Source organism: Ranitomeya imitator, chromosome 4 (genome assembly GCF_032444005.1).
Source record: "Ranitomeya imitator isolate aRanImi1 chromosome 4, aRanImi1.pri, whole genome shotgun sequence".
In the NCBI taxonomy this organism is placed as follows: Eukaryota; Metazoa; Chordata; class Amphibia; order Anura; family Dendrobatidae; genus Ranitomeya; species Ranitomeya imitator.
The window spans coordinates 152,073,022-152,085,488 of NC_091285.1; the positions used below are offsets into that span (position 1 = coordinate 152,073,022).

At 53.8% G+C, this 12,467-nt stretch overlaps 1 protein-coding gene across 2 annotated transcripts in view; it reads left to right on the plus strand.

The window, feature by feature from the left end:
• The first annotated feature begins 5,449 nt into the window (after positions 1 to 5,449).
• The window catches only part of ARHGAP26 (Rho GTPase activating protein 26), a 590,718-nt gene continuing 583,700 nt past the window's right edge, over positions 5,450 to 12,467 (plus strand). The window contains exon 1 of one of the 2 annotated variants that reach the window (XM_069764052.1): positions 5,450 to 6,124. In XM_069764052.1, the coding sequence (XP_069620153.1) occupies positions 5,971 to 6,124 (154 nt within the window). In that variant the 5' untranslated portion in view covers positions 5,450 to 5,970. The remainder of the gene's footprint in view (positions 6,125 to 12,467) is intronic. The other variant, XM_069764053.1, reaches the window with a different exon arrangement.

Consider the following 12,467-nt stretch of genomic DNA (forward strand, 5'->3'; position numbering starts at 1 on the left):
TATTTTTTGAAGTTGCAGCATTTCTACATCAATTACATTTTTTCATTACGTTTTTAGCACGTCCATGTGCTTAGCGGTGTTGGGCAGAATGGGTACGTGTGGTGTCCACGGAAGGGACTGAGACCACATATACTAGAACCACCACCTGTGCAGGAGGCCTGAACCTCACTACTAAGGGCACAGATAAGGACATGCCGGGGGTCCGCAGAAACAACATCCTCATCCTTCTATGTGCCTGCAGCACCAGGAATAACAGTGTGTGAACATGGACCTAAATGCAGGTTTACTCTGTAGGTAAACATCCCCAGAAAGGGCAGCACAAGCAGAGCTCAGGTGTGTGTGGAGCCAGGTGCCCTGCTCGGGGTGCGCCCTCCTCCTCAGGGGGTGTGCGGGCAGAGGGGGTGTGCGGAGCCACTGCCCTGCTCGGGGTGCGCCCTCCTCCTCAGGGGGTGTGCGGGCAGAGGGGGTGTGTGGAGCCACTGCCCTGCTCGGGGTGCGCCCTCCTCCTCAGGGGGTGTGCGGGCAGAGGGGGTGTGCGGAGCCACTGCCCTGCTCGGGGTGCGCCCTCCTCCTCAGGGGGTGTGCGGGCAGAGGGGGTGTGCGGAGCCAGGTGCCCTGCTCGGGGTGCGCCCTCCTCCTCAGGGGGTGTGCGGGGCAGAGGGGGTGTGCGGAGCCAGGTGCCCTGCTCGGGGTGCGCCCTCCTCCTCCTCAGGGGGTGTGCGGGGCAGAGGGGGTGTGCGGAGCCAGGTGCCCTGCTCGGGGTGCGCCCTCCTCCTCAGGGGGTGTGCGGGGCAGAGGGGGTGTGCGTAGCCAGGTGCCCTGCTCGGGGTGCGCCCTCCTCCTCAGGGGGTGTGCGGGGCAGAGGGGGTGTACGGAGCCAGGTGCCCTGCTCGGGGTGCGCCCTCCTCCTCAGGGGGTGTGCGGGGCAGAGGGGGTGTGCGGAGCCAGGTGCCCTGCTCGGGGTGCGCCCTCCTCCTCAGGGGGTGTGCGGGGGAGAGGGGGTGTGCGGTGCTAGGTGCCCTGCTCGGGGTGCGCCCTCCTCCTCAGGGGGTGTGCGGGGCAGAGGTGGTGTGCGGTGCCAGGTGCCCTGCTCGGGGTGCGCCCTCCTCCTCAGGGGGTGTGCGGGGCAGAGGGGGTGTGCGGTGCCAGGTGCCCTGCTCGGGGTGCGCCCTCCTCCTCCTCAGGGGGTGTGCGGGGCAGAGGGGGTGTGCGGAGCCAGGTGCCCTGCTCGGGGTGCGCCCTCCTCCTCAAGGGGTGTGCGGGGGCAGAGGGGGTGTGCGGTGCCAGGTGCCCTGCTCGGGGTGCGCCCTCCTCCTCCTCAGGGGGTGTGCGGGGCACTCCTCAGGGGGTGTGCGGGGCAGAGGGGGTGTGCGGTGCTGGGTGCCCTGCTCGGGGTGCGCCCTCCACCTCCTCAGGGGGTGTGCGGGGCAGAGGGGGTCTGCGGTGCCAGGTGCCCTGCTCGGGGTGCACCCTCCTCCTCAGGGGGTGTGCGGGGCAGAGGGGGTGTGCGCAGGGCCGTATTTGCCACTAGTCACGTGAGGGCACGTGCCTAGGGCGGGGACAATGCAGGGGGCGGCACCTGAGCAAGGTTTTTTTTTTTTTTTTTAAAGCTGGGTCACCTCCCGAACGACCCCGCCCCCCGCCCCAACTGGCCGCCCACCCTCCCTCCCGCCTCCCACCCGCCCTCCTTGAAGACAATACTCACCGTGCTGCTCCAGCGATGCCTGGTCTCGGCGTCTGGAGCTCGTCCTTAATGAGCGGTCACGTGGTACCGCTAATTAAGGTCATGAATATGCGCATATTCATGACCTTAATGAGCAGAGCTGTATCACCTGACCGCTCACGCAGGAAGAAGATGCAGCGCGCCGGGAGTCGGGACAGCCAGAGGGACGTCGCGGCCGCGCGGTGAGGAGCAGGTGAGTATGAGGGATGGGGGGACGGGAGGGGGGAAGAAGGAGGACGGTAAGCCGCGCCATTCAAGATGGGGGGTGGAGGAATATGAGCCATGCATACAGGTGTGGGGGGTGGAGGAATATGAGCCATGCACACGGGGGGGGGGGGGGGGGGTGGAGGAATATGAGCCATGCATACAGGGGGGGTGGTGGAATGTGAGCCATGCATACAGGGGGGGGGGTGGAATGTGAGCCATGCATACAGGAAGGGGGGGTGGAATATGAGCCATGCATACAGGGGGTGGTGGAATATGAGCCATGCATACAGGGGGGGGGGGGGTGGAATATGAGCCATGCATACAGGGGGGGGGGTGGAATATGAGCCATGCATACAGGGGGGGGGGTGGAATATGAGCCATTCATACAGGGGGGTGGGGAATATGAGCCATGCATACAGGGGGGTGGGGAATATGAGCCATGCATACAAGAGGGGGGGTCATTATACAGTATGGAGAACTGTGTGTGGCCATAATACAGTATTGAGCATCATGTGTGGCCATTATACAGTATGGAGCATCATGTGGCCGTTATACAGTATGGAGCATCATGTGTGGCCGTTATACAGTATGGAGCATTGTGTGGCCATTATACAGTATTGAGCATCATGTGGAGCCATTATACAGTATGGAGCATCATGTGTGGCCATTATACAGGATGGAGCATCATGTGTGGCCATTATACAGGATGGAGCATCATGTGTGGCCATTATACAGTATGGAGCATTGTGTGGCCATTATACAGTATGGAGCATCTTGTGCGGCCATTATACAGTATGGAGCAGTGTGTGGCCATTATACAGTATGGAGCATCATGTGTGGCCATTATACAGTATGGAGCATCATGTGTGGCCGTTATACAGGATGGAGCATCATGTGTGGCCGTTATACAGTATGGAGCATCATGTGCTGCCAATATACAGTATGGAGCATCATGTGCTGCCAATATACAGTATTGAGCATCACGTGCGGCCATTATACAGTATGGAGCATTGTGTGGCCATTATACAGGATGGAGCATCATGTGTGGCCGTTATACAGGATGGAGCATCATGTGTGGCCGTTATACAGGATGGAGCATCATGTGTGGCCGTTATACAGGATGGAGCATCATGTGTGGCCGTTATACAGGATGGAGCATCATGTGTGGCCGTTATACAGGATGGAGCATCATGTGTGGCCGTTATACAGGATGGAGCATCATGTGTGGCCGTTATACAGGATGGAGCATCATGTGTGGCCGTTATACAGGATGGAGCATCATGTGTGGCCGTTATACAGGATGGAGCATCATGTGTGGCCGTTATACAGGATGGAGCATCATGTGTGGCCGTTATACAGGATGGAGCATCATGTGTGGCCAATGGCCATTATACAGTATTGAGCATCATGTGTGGCCATTATACAGTATGGAGCACTGTGTGGCCATATTTTTTTTGTTTATAATTATTGTATATAAAACAGTGTGATCAGCAGTGCTAAATGGCTGTGGTTGGGACGTGGATATGGGTGTGACTAGTTGAGAAATGGATGTGGTCAGAGGTGTGGCCTACACACTGCACTACGTGCGCCGCAAACTTCATAACTCCTTCCCTTTTTCAAAAGTTGGGAGATATGGTACCGCATTTGCCAGATCATGGCAAGTGCCGCAAATCCCATAGGGAATGAATGAGGCTGAACGCAGTGTTGCCGTAAGTGATCCGGTACGCGGCAGATGCAGAAAAACTGCCGGATCTGCTGCAAAAGGCGACTGCCGATAGTGTCTTACTCACCAAAGTGGGAGGCAGCACTAAAAGTGCCTAGGGCAGCAGAAACTCTAAATACCGCCCTGGGTGTGCGGAGCCAGGTGCCCTGCTCGGGGTGCGCCCTCCTCCTCAGGGGGTGTGCGGGCAGAGGGGGTGTGCGGAGCCAGGTGCCCTGCTCGGGGTGCGCCCTCCTCCTCAGGGGGTGTGCGGGGCAGAGGGGGTGTGTGGAGCCACTGCCCTGCTCGGGGTGCGCCCTCCTCCTCCTCATTGGGTGTGCGGGCAGAGGGGGTGTGCGGAGCCAGATGCCCTGCTCGGGGTGCGCCCTCCTCCTCAGGGGGTGTGCGGGCAGAGGGGGTGTGCGGTGCCAGGTGCCCTGCTCGGGGTGCGCCCTCCTCCTCCTCAGGGGGTGTGCGGAGCCAGGTGCCCTGCTCGGGGTGCGCCCTCCTCCTCAGGGGGTGTGCGGGCAGAGGGGGTGTGCGGAGCCAGGTGCCCTGCTCGGGGTGCGCCCTCCTCCTCCTCAGGGGGTGTGCGGGGCAGAGGGGGTGTGCGGAGCCAGGTGCCCTGCTCGGGGTGCGCCCTCCTCCTCAGGGGGTGTGCAGGCACAGGGGGTGTGCGGAGCCAGGTGCCCTGCTCGGGGTGCGCCCTCCTCCTCCTCAGGGGGTGTGCAGGCACAGGGGGTGTGCGGAGCCAGGTGCCCTGCTCGGGGTGCGCCCTCCTCCTCAGGGGGTGTGCGGGCAGAGGGGGTGTGCGGAGCCAGGTGCCCTGCTCGGGGTGCGCCCTCCTCCTCAGGGGGTGTGCGGGCAGAGGGGGTGTGCGGAGCCAGGTGCCCTGCTCGGGGTGCGCCCTCCTCCTCAGGGGGTGTGCGGGCAGAGGGGGTGTGCGGAGCCAGGTGCCCTGCTCGGGGTGCGCCCTCCTCCTCAGGGGGTGTGCGGGCAGAGGGGGTGTGCGGTGCCAGGTGCCCTGCTCGGGGTGCGCCCTCCTCCTCCTCAGGGGGTGTGCGGAGCCAGGTGCCCTGCTCGGGGTGCGCCCTCCTCCTCAGGGGGTGTGCGGGCAGAGGGGGTGTGCGGAGCCAGGTGCCCTGCTCGGGGTGCGCCCTCCTCCTCCTCAGGGGGTGTGCGGGGCAGAGGGGGTGTGCGGAGCCAGGTGCCCTGCTCGGGGTGCGCCCTCCTCCTCAGGGGGTGTGCAGGCACAGGGGGTGTGCGGAGCCAGGTGCCCTGCTCGGGGTGCGCCCTCCTCCTCCTCAGGGGGTGTGCAGGCACAGGGGGTGTGCGGAGCCAGGTGCCCTGCTCGGGGTGCGCCCTCCTCCTCAGGGGGTGTGCGGGCAGAGGGGGTGTGCGGAGCCAGGTGCCCTGCTCGGGGTGCGCCCTCCTCCTCAGGGGGTGTGCGGGCAGAGGGGGTGTGCGGTGCCAGGTGCCCTGCTCGGGGTGCACCCTCCTCCTCCTCAGGGGGTGTGCGGGGCAGAGGGGGTGTGCGGAGCCAGGTGCCCTGCTCGGGGTGCGCCCTCCTCCTCAGGGGGTGTGCGGGGCAGAGGGGGTGTGCGGTGCCAGGTGCCCTGCTCGGGGTGCACCCTCCTCCTCCTCAGGGGGTGTGCGGGGCAGAGGGGGTGTGCGGAGCCAGGTGCCCTGCTCGGGGTGCGCCCTCCTCCTCAGGGGGTGTGCGGGCAGAGGGGGTGTGCGGAGCCAGGTGCCCTGCTCGGGGTGCGCCCTCCTCCTCAGGGGGTGTGCGGGCAGAGGGGGTGTGCGGAGCCAGGTGCCCTGCTCGGGGTGCGCCCTCCTCCTCAGGGGGTGTGCGGGCAGAGGGGGTGTGCGGAGCCAGGTGCCCTGCTCGGGGTGCGCCCTCCTCCTCAGGGGGTGTGCGGGGCAGAGGGGGTGTGCGGTGCCAGGTGCCCTGCTCGGGGTGCGCCCTCCTCCTCCTCAGGGGGTGTGCGGGCAGAGGGCGGTGCGGGGCGGCTGTCAGCACCGGTGGGAGGTGTCTGGGCCGAGCTCGCTGGGAGGTGGCGGCCAGTGGCCATGAGATCACACGGCCTTATCTGAGAGGCCCCATCTACTTCTGGTTTCCTCCTGCCTCCGGATGCCATCACTAGCCGGGCTCCCTCCGCACACGCCCGCAGCCGCCTGAGCGCCGCCCTGCGCACGGAAACTTTCAATGACTGCAGCTCCCGGGCTGCGCTGCCAGCATGTCCTGAGCCCCGGGGCGCCTCTCACAGGCGGGCACGGCTCCTGCATCTGATCGCTGCTAGCTGCCTGCTCTCGTCGTTGCTGCTCGGTGAGGCGGAAGATGGGGCTGCCCCCACTGGAGTTCACTGATTGTTACTTGGACAGCCCGCAATTCCGGGAGAGGCTGAAATCCCACGAAACTGAGCTGGACAAGACCAACAAGTTCATCAAGGAGCTCATCAAGGATGGCAAGTCCCTGGTGGCAGCGCATAAGAGTAAGTGCAGTGTGCCCCCTACCCTGCCATGTACAGCATCACTAGTAATGCAGACCTCGCGGGAGCTGTCAGTGTCATGGGGCAGGTGTGAGGCTGGTCGTCTGCATCAGCTGGGTGGGCACATGCCATCCGGCTACTGGTGTGCATCAGCTGGGTGGGCACATGCCATCCGTATGGTGGTCTGCATCAGCTGGGTGGGCACATGCCATCTGTATGGTGGTCTGCATCAGCTGGGTGGGCACATGCCAGCCTGCTGGTGGTCTGCATCAGCTGGGTGGGCACATGCCATCTGGCTGGTGGTCTGCATCAGCTGGGTGGGCACATGCCATCTGTATGGTGGTCTGCATCAGCTGGGTGGGCACATGCCATCTGTATGGTGGTCTGCATCAGCTGGGTGGGCACATGCCAGCCTGCTGGTGGTCTGCATCAGCTGGGTGGGCACATGCCATCTGGCTGGTGGTCTGCATCAGGTGGTTGGGACATGCCATCCGTATGGTGGGCTGCATCAGCTGGGTGGGCACATCCCATGCTGGCATTACCAGCCTTGTGCCACTACTTGTTCCCTGTGAGCTGCTGCAGGGAATCCTCTAGCAGTGGGATCCTGTGATCTGGTGCTGCCAGGCACCTAATGTACAGGAAGGTGTGACTGTCCGTATACTGTATGTACAGTTGTGCCTATGTCCTATCATCTGTGTCTGCATGAAGCCGATGTGCCTCTATGGTACCCACAGTAATTGTGCCCCCAATGCATGGGCATAGTAGGGCATGTGAATATAGTGATGTCCAAGGTGCCACTGTCTTCTGTGTACACTGGCCCATCATCTGTATTAGTCTCGTTGGTGGCCGCCCCACTTGACCTTTTCTGTACAGCATTCATAGGCGGATAAGGAGGAACATGCACTTCGGTAATTTGCCAATATCGCTGGCTAACCTTGACAGATCCCACCTCTGACCCTTTCACGTGTCCGGCTCATGTGGATATACAATAAATTTCCTATTTCTGTGTTTCCCTCTTTGCCATTAGGTTAATCGGTTGTAATGTTTTTGGAAGCAGATTGCATTGACTAGAGCCAAAGGATGTGCAAGGCTGTGCGGGAACCGTGATCATCTCTGAGCCTGAAACGCCCACATATCCACTTAACAGATTCTCTTTTGTATATGTAAAACATAGCAGGGTAATGGGGCGAAATTAGAGTAGTGCTCCGTTCACCATCTGATGCGTCTCAGAAGAGAAATAATCATTCTCCAGCATCTTCTCTTACAGTTCCATGGTGCCTTATCCCTCTGATATTACTCCTAGACTATTTGACAACTGGGTGTTGCCTGTTTGTGGGGTTGTCAGTCTTAGGATAGGATCACACAACCGTGGAGTCCCTCATCTGGGCGTATCAGGCCGATTAGGCTAATGGCACTCTGATCAGTGTCAGCATAGTGTGATCCGATGTTCTCGGATGATAGAATCAGGGCACACCTTGAGAACAAAATGTCTTCTCCATTGTATGAGTCCGTAGAAATTGGACTGCACTCAGATGTCTTCCACACACCCATTAACTTGTATGTTTTCTCTTCCTAGAAAATTGCGCTCAGTGTATAGTATAGTATAGTTATTAAGGTTGAAGGAAGACTATATGTCCATCTAGTTCAACCCATAGCCTAACCTAACATGCCCTAACATGTTGATCCAGAGGAAGGCAAAAAAACCCCATGTGCAAAGAGTAAGCTCCACATTGGGGAAAAAAATTCCTTCCCGACTCCACATACGGCAATCAGACTAGTTCCCTGGATCAACGCCCTATCAAGGAATCTAGTGTATATACCCTGTAACATTATACTTTTCCAGAAAGGTATCCAGTCCCCTCTTAAATTTAAGTAATGAATCACTCATTACAACATCACACGGCAGAGAGTTCCATAGTCTCACTGCTCTTACAGTAAAGAATCTGTGTCTGTTATTATGCTTAAACCTTTTTTCCTCCAACCGCAGAGGATGCCCCCTTGTCCCTGTTTCAGGTCTATGATTAAAAAGATCATCAGAAAGGTCTTTGTACTGTCCCCTCATATATTTATACATTAAAATGAGATCACCCCTTAGTCTTCGTTTTTCCAAACTAAATAGCCCCAAGTGTAATAACCTATCTTGGTATTGCAGACCCCCCAGTCCTCTAATAACCTTGGTCGCTCTTCTCTGCACCCGCTCCAGTTCAGCTATGTCTTTCTTATACACCGGAGACCAGAACTGTGCACAGTATTCTAAGTGTGGTCGAACTAGTGACTTGTATAGAGGTAAAATTATGTTCTCCTCATGAGCATCTATGCCTCTTTTAATGCATCCCATTATTTTATTTGCCTTTGTAGCAGCTGCCTGACACTGGCCACTGAATTTAAGTTTGTCATCCACCCATACACCCAGGTCTTTTTCATTGACGGTTTTTCCCAGAGTTTTAGAATTAAGCACATAATTATACATCTTATTACTTCTACCCAAGTGCATGACCTTACATTTATCCCCATTAAAGCTCATTTGCCATTTATCAGCCCAAGCTTCTAGTTTACATAAATCATCCTGTAATATAAAATTGTCCTCCTCTGTATTGATTACCCTGCAGAGTTTAGTGTCATCTGCAAATATTGAAATTCTACTCTGAATGCCCCCTACAAGGTCATTAATAAATATGTTAAAAAGAAGAGGGCCCAATACTGACCCCTGTGGTACCCCACTGCTAACCGCTACCCAGTCCGAGTGTGCTCCATTAATAACCACCCTTTGTTTCCTATCCCTGAGCCAGCTCTCAACCCACTTGCACATATTTTCCCCTATCTCCATTATTCTCATTTTATGTATCAACCTTTTGTGTGGCACCGTATCAAAAGCTTTTGAAAAGTCCATATACACTACATCCACTGGGTTCCCTTGGTCCAATCCGGAACTTACCTCTTCATAGAAACTGATCAAATTAGTCTGACATGAACGGTCCCTAGTAAACCCGTGCTGATACTGGGTCATGAGGTTATTCCTCTTCAGATACTCCAGTATAGCGTCCCTTAGAATGCCTTCCAGGATTTTACCCACAGTAGAGGTTAAGCTTACTGGCCTATAGTTTCCGAGTTCAGTTTTTGTTCCCTTTTTGAATATTGGCACCACATTTGCTATACGCCAGTCCTGTGGCACAGACCCTGTTATTATGGAGTCTTTAAAGATTAAAAATAATGGTCTATCAATGACTGTACTTAATTCCTGCAGTACTCGAGGGTGTATCCCATCCGGGCCCGGAGATTTGTCAATTTTAGTGATTTTTAGACGCCGCCGCACTTCCTGCTGGGTTAAGCAGGTGACATTTAATTGGGAATTTTTATCACTAGACATTTTGTCTGCCATGGGATTTTCTTGTGTAAATACTGATGAAAAAAAGTCATTTAGCATATTGGCTTTTTCCTCATCCTCATCCACCATCTCACCCAGACTATTTTTAAGGGGGCCAACACTATCATTTTTTAGTTTCTTACTATTTATGTAGTTAAAGAATATTTTAGGATTATTTTTACTCTCTCTGGCAATGAGTCTCTCTGTCTCAATCTTTGCTGCCTTGATTTGCTTTTTACAGAATTTATTTAATTTTCTGTATTTATTTAATGCCTCCTCACTACCTACTTCCTTTAATTCTCTAAATGCTTTCTTTTTGTCCCTTATTGCGCCCCTTACAGCTCTATTTAGCCATATTGGTTTCCTCCTATTTCTAATATGTTTATTCCCATACGGTATATACTGTGCACAGGTCCTATCCAGGATGCTAATAAACGTCTCCCATTTTCTCTGTGTATTTTTGTCTCGGATGAGGAGAGGATGGAGGAAAAAAAAATCCTCATCTTCTCCATACTGCCATTCTGTGAATATCTGACTTAATGCAGATGTCATCCGAGTGCAGTACGATTGACCTGCATGGCAGAGTGCCATCTGAATATCTCATCAAAGTTGGGCATGTAGAAAAAATCTGACATGTGCATGGCCCCATAGAATAACATTGGTCCATTTGCAATTCAAGGTTTTGTTGGATCGCACTGGGACCGAAAACATGCTCGTCTGCATCTGCCATGTACAGTCAATTGACTTTGATTTTTTTCCTTTGGCATCTTTTATATGAAGGATACAAAGGAAAGTCCACCTGACTATGGGGACACTCTGTAGAGAGAACCTCACCTTCAGCTCATAACCACTTTGAATATTTCATTATTTTTGTTTTTTTGTCTCTTCCATGTTGAGCAGATAAATAACAGCGTTGTTCCAATGTTATGGCCGACCATCAGGACCGCTACCGATTCTGAGAATGAAGGGGATGCTTGCTTCTGTAGAACTCCATTACCTTCACTGTTTTCTTATTGCACCACTATACCTTAGCTACCCACTGTCCAAGGAAATGAGTCCTGGACTATGAAGAAAACCCCCATTCTGAAATGGTAATATTTCCTTATATTGGCTCCTTGACAAGCAATGGCCGACAGACCATCTGACTAAGGCCAAGCCTATTAGATCCGAGCTGGTGAGGACCCAACCAGGATTCCAGGACTGGCGAGAGAAGGGTGCAGACTTGCCTATAACTTGTCAGTCTAAATATCATGGAAAGAAAAAAATTCTGAGACACAAACAGAAGTTGGCATAAAGGCTGCAGTGTTTTATTTAGGGTTACCCAAAGTAAATTCAAATAGTAAAACATTTTAATCAAATATTTAATAAATAATTGTACCAAAAATTACCTCAATACATTAAAATTCTGTGCACCCAGCATTAGCTGGGCGACCCCCTCAAAAGAAACACCGCGACCGAAAACAAATAACAACTAAATAGGGGCAAGGAGATGCTTCAGTGTAGAAATCTTCAGTCAGACAGCTCCAGATCCAGAAAGCAGAGGTTTAAAGGGACACTGTCACCTGAATTTGGAGGGAACAATCTTCAGCCATGGAGGCGGGGTTTTGGGGTTTTTGATTCACCCTTTCCTTACCCGCTGGCTGCATGCTGGCTGCAATATTGGATTGAAGTTCATTCTCTGTCCTCCGTAGTACATGCCTGCACAAGGCAAGATTGCACCTTGTGCAGGCGTGTACTATGGAGGACAGAGAATGAACTTCAATCCAATATTGCAGCCAGCATGCAGCCAGCGGGTAAGGAAAGGGTGAATCAAAAACCCCAAAACCCCGCCTCCATGGCTGAAGATTGTTCCCTCCAAATTCAGGTGACAGTGTCCCTTTAAATAGCTGCCCGCTTCCCGCCTAAACTGCCAACGTCCTGTTACCAAAATCTGCCTTATCACATGACCTTGTGAAGAATCATTCTAGAAGGTTGTTGCCACTGCCTAAAAGAACCTTATGAAAATGGGGGTGTGTGAAAAAGGAACTGATAAATGGAGTGTACCACAACTTTAAAAATGAATAACATAAAATGTAATAAAGGCAAAATGATCCCAAGTGCCCCCTTCTACGGGGCTCACATTAGTGCTGTAGCTAGGACTGCTAAAATGATGCACTGCCCGAAGGTCTAGGTCACAATGGTTTTTCATTTACAAAAATGTGGTACTGTTTGCCCATTGTGTAAAAATGGTAATGAAGTGCAGAGTCTTAATTTACAATTATATTTGTAATATAGTGACCCTTTTTTGACTGGCAGAAGAAAAATATAAAGGGTACTTGGAGTCCAGTAATTGTCTAGATCTGTGGGTGACCCAAGTTATATGAATGCAGTGACATATCCCTGTGATGGGGATACGCCTGAAGGTCTGAGTATTTGCGGGGCACATCCCATCTAACATCATTACTGTCACAATACAACGTTGTAGAGCTAGGCTGGCCCTGTGCTGATAGAAGGGAAAATCAGCGTGGCAGAAGTCCATGCCAGTCCCCATGTCTGCGGAATCCATCTTAGGCCACGTGCACACATTCAGTATTTGGTCAGTATTTTACCTCTCTATCTGCCGTGTTCACACGTTCAGTATGTGGTCAGTATTTTACCTCAGTATTTGTGCCATGTTCACTATTTGGTCAGTATTTTACCTCAGTATTTGTGCCGTGTTCACACGTTCAGTATTTGGTCAGTGTTTTACCTCAGTATTTGTGCCGTGTTCACACGTTCATTATTTGGTCAGTATTTTACCTCAGTATTTGTGCCTTGTTCACACGTTCAGTATTTGGTCAGTGTTTTACCTCAGTATTTGTGCCGTGTTCACACGTTCAGTATTTGGTCAGTGTTTTACCTCAGTATTTGTGCCGTGTTCACACGTTCATTATTTGGTCAGTATTTTACCTCAGTATTTGTGCCGTGTTCACACGTTCAGTATTTGGTCAGTGTTTTACCTCA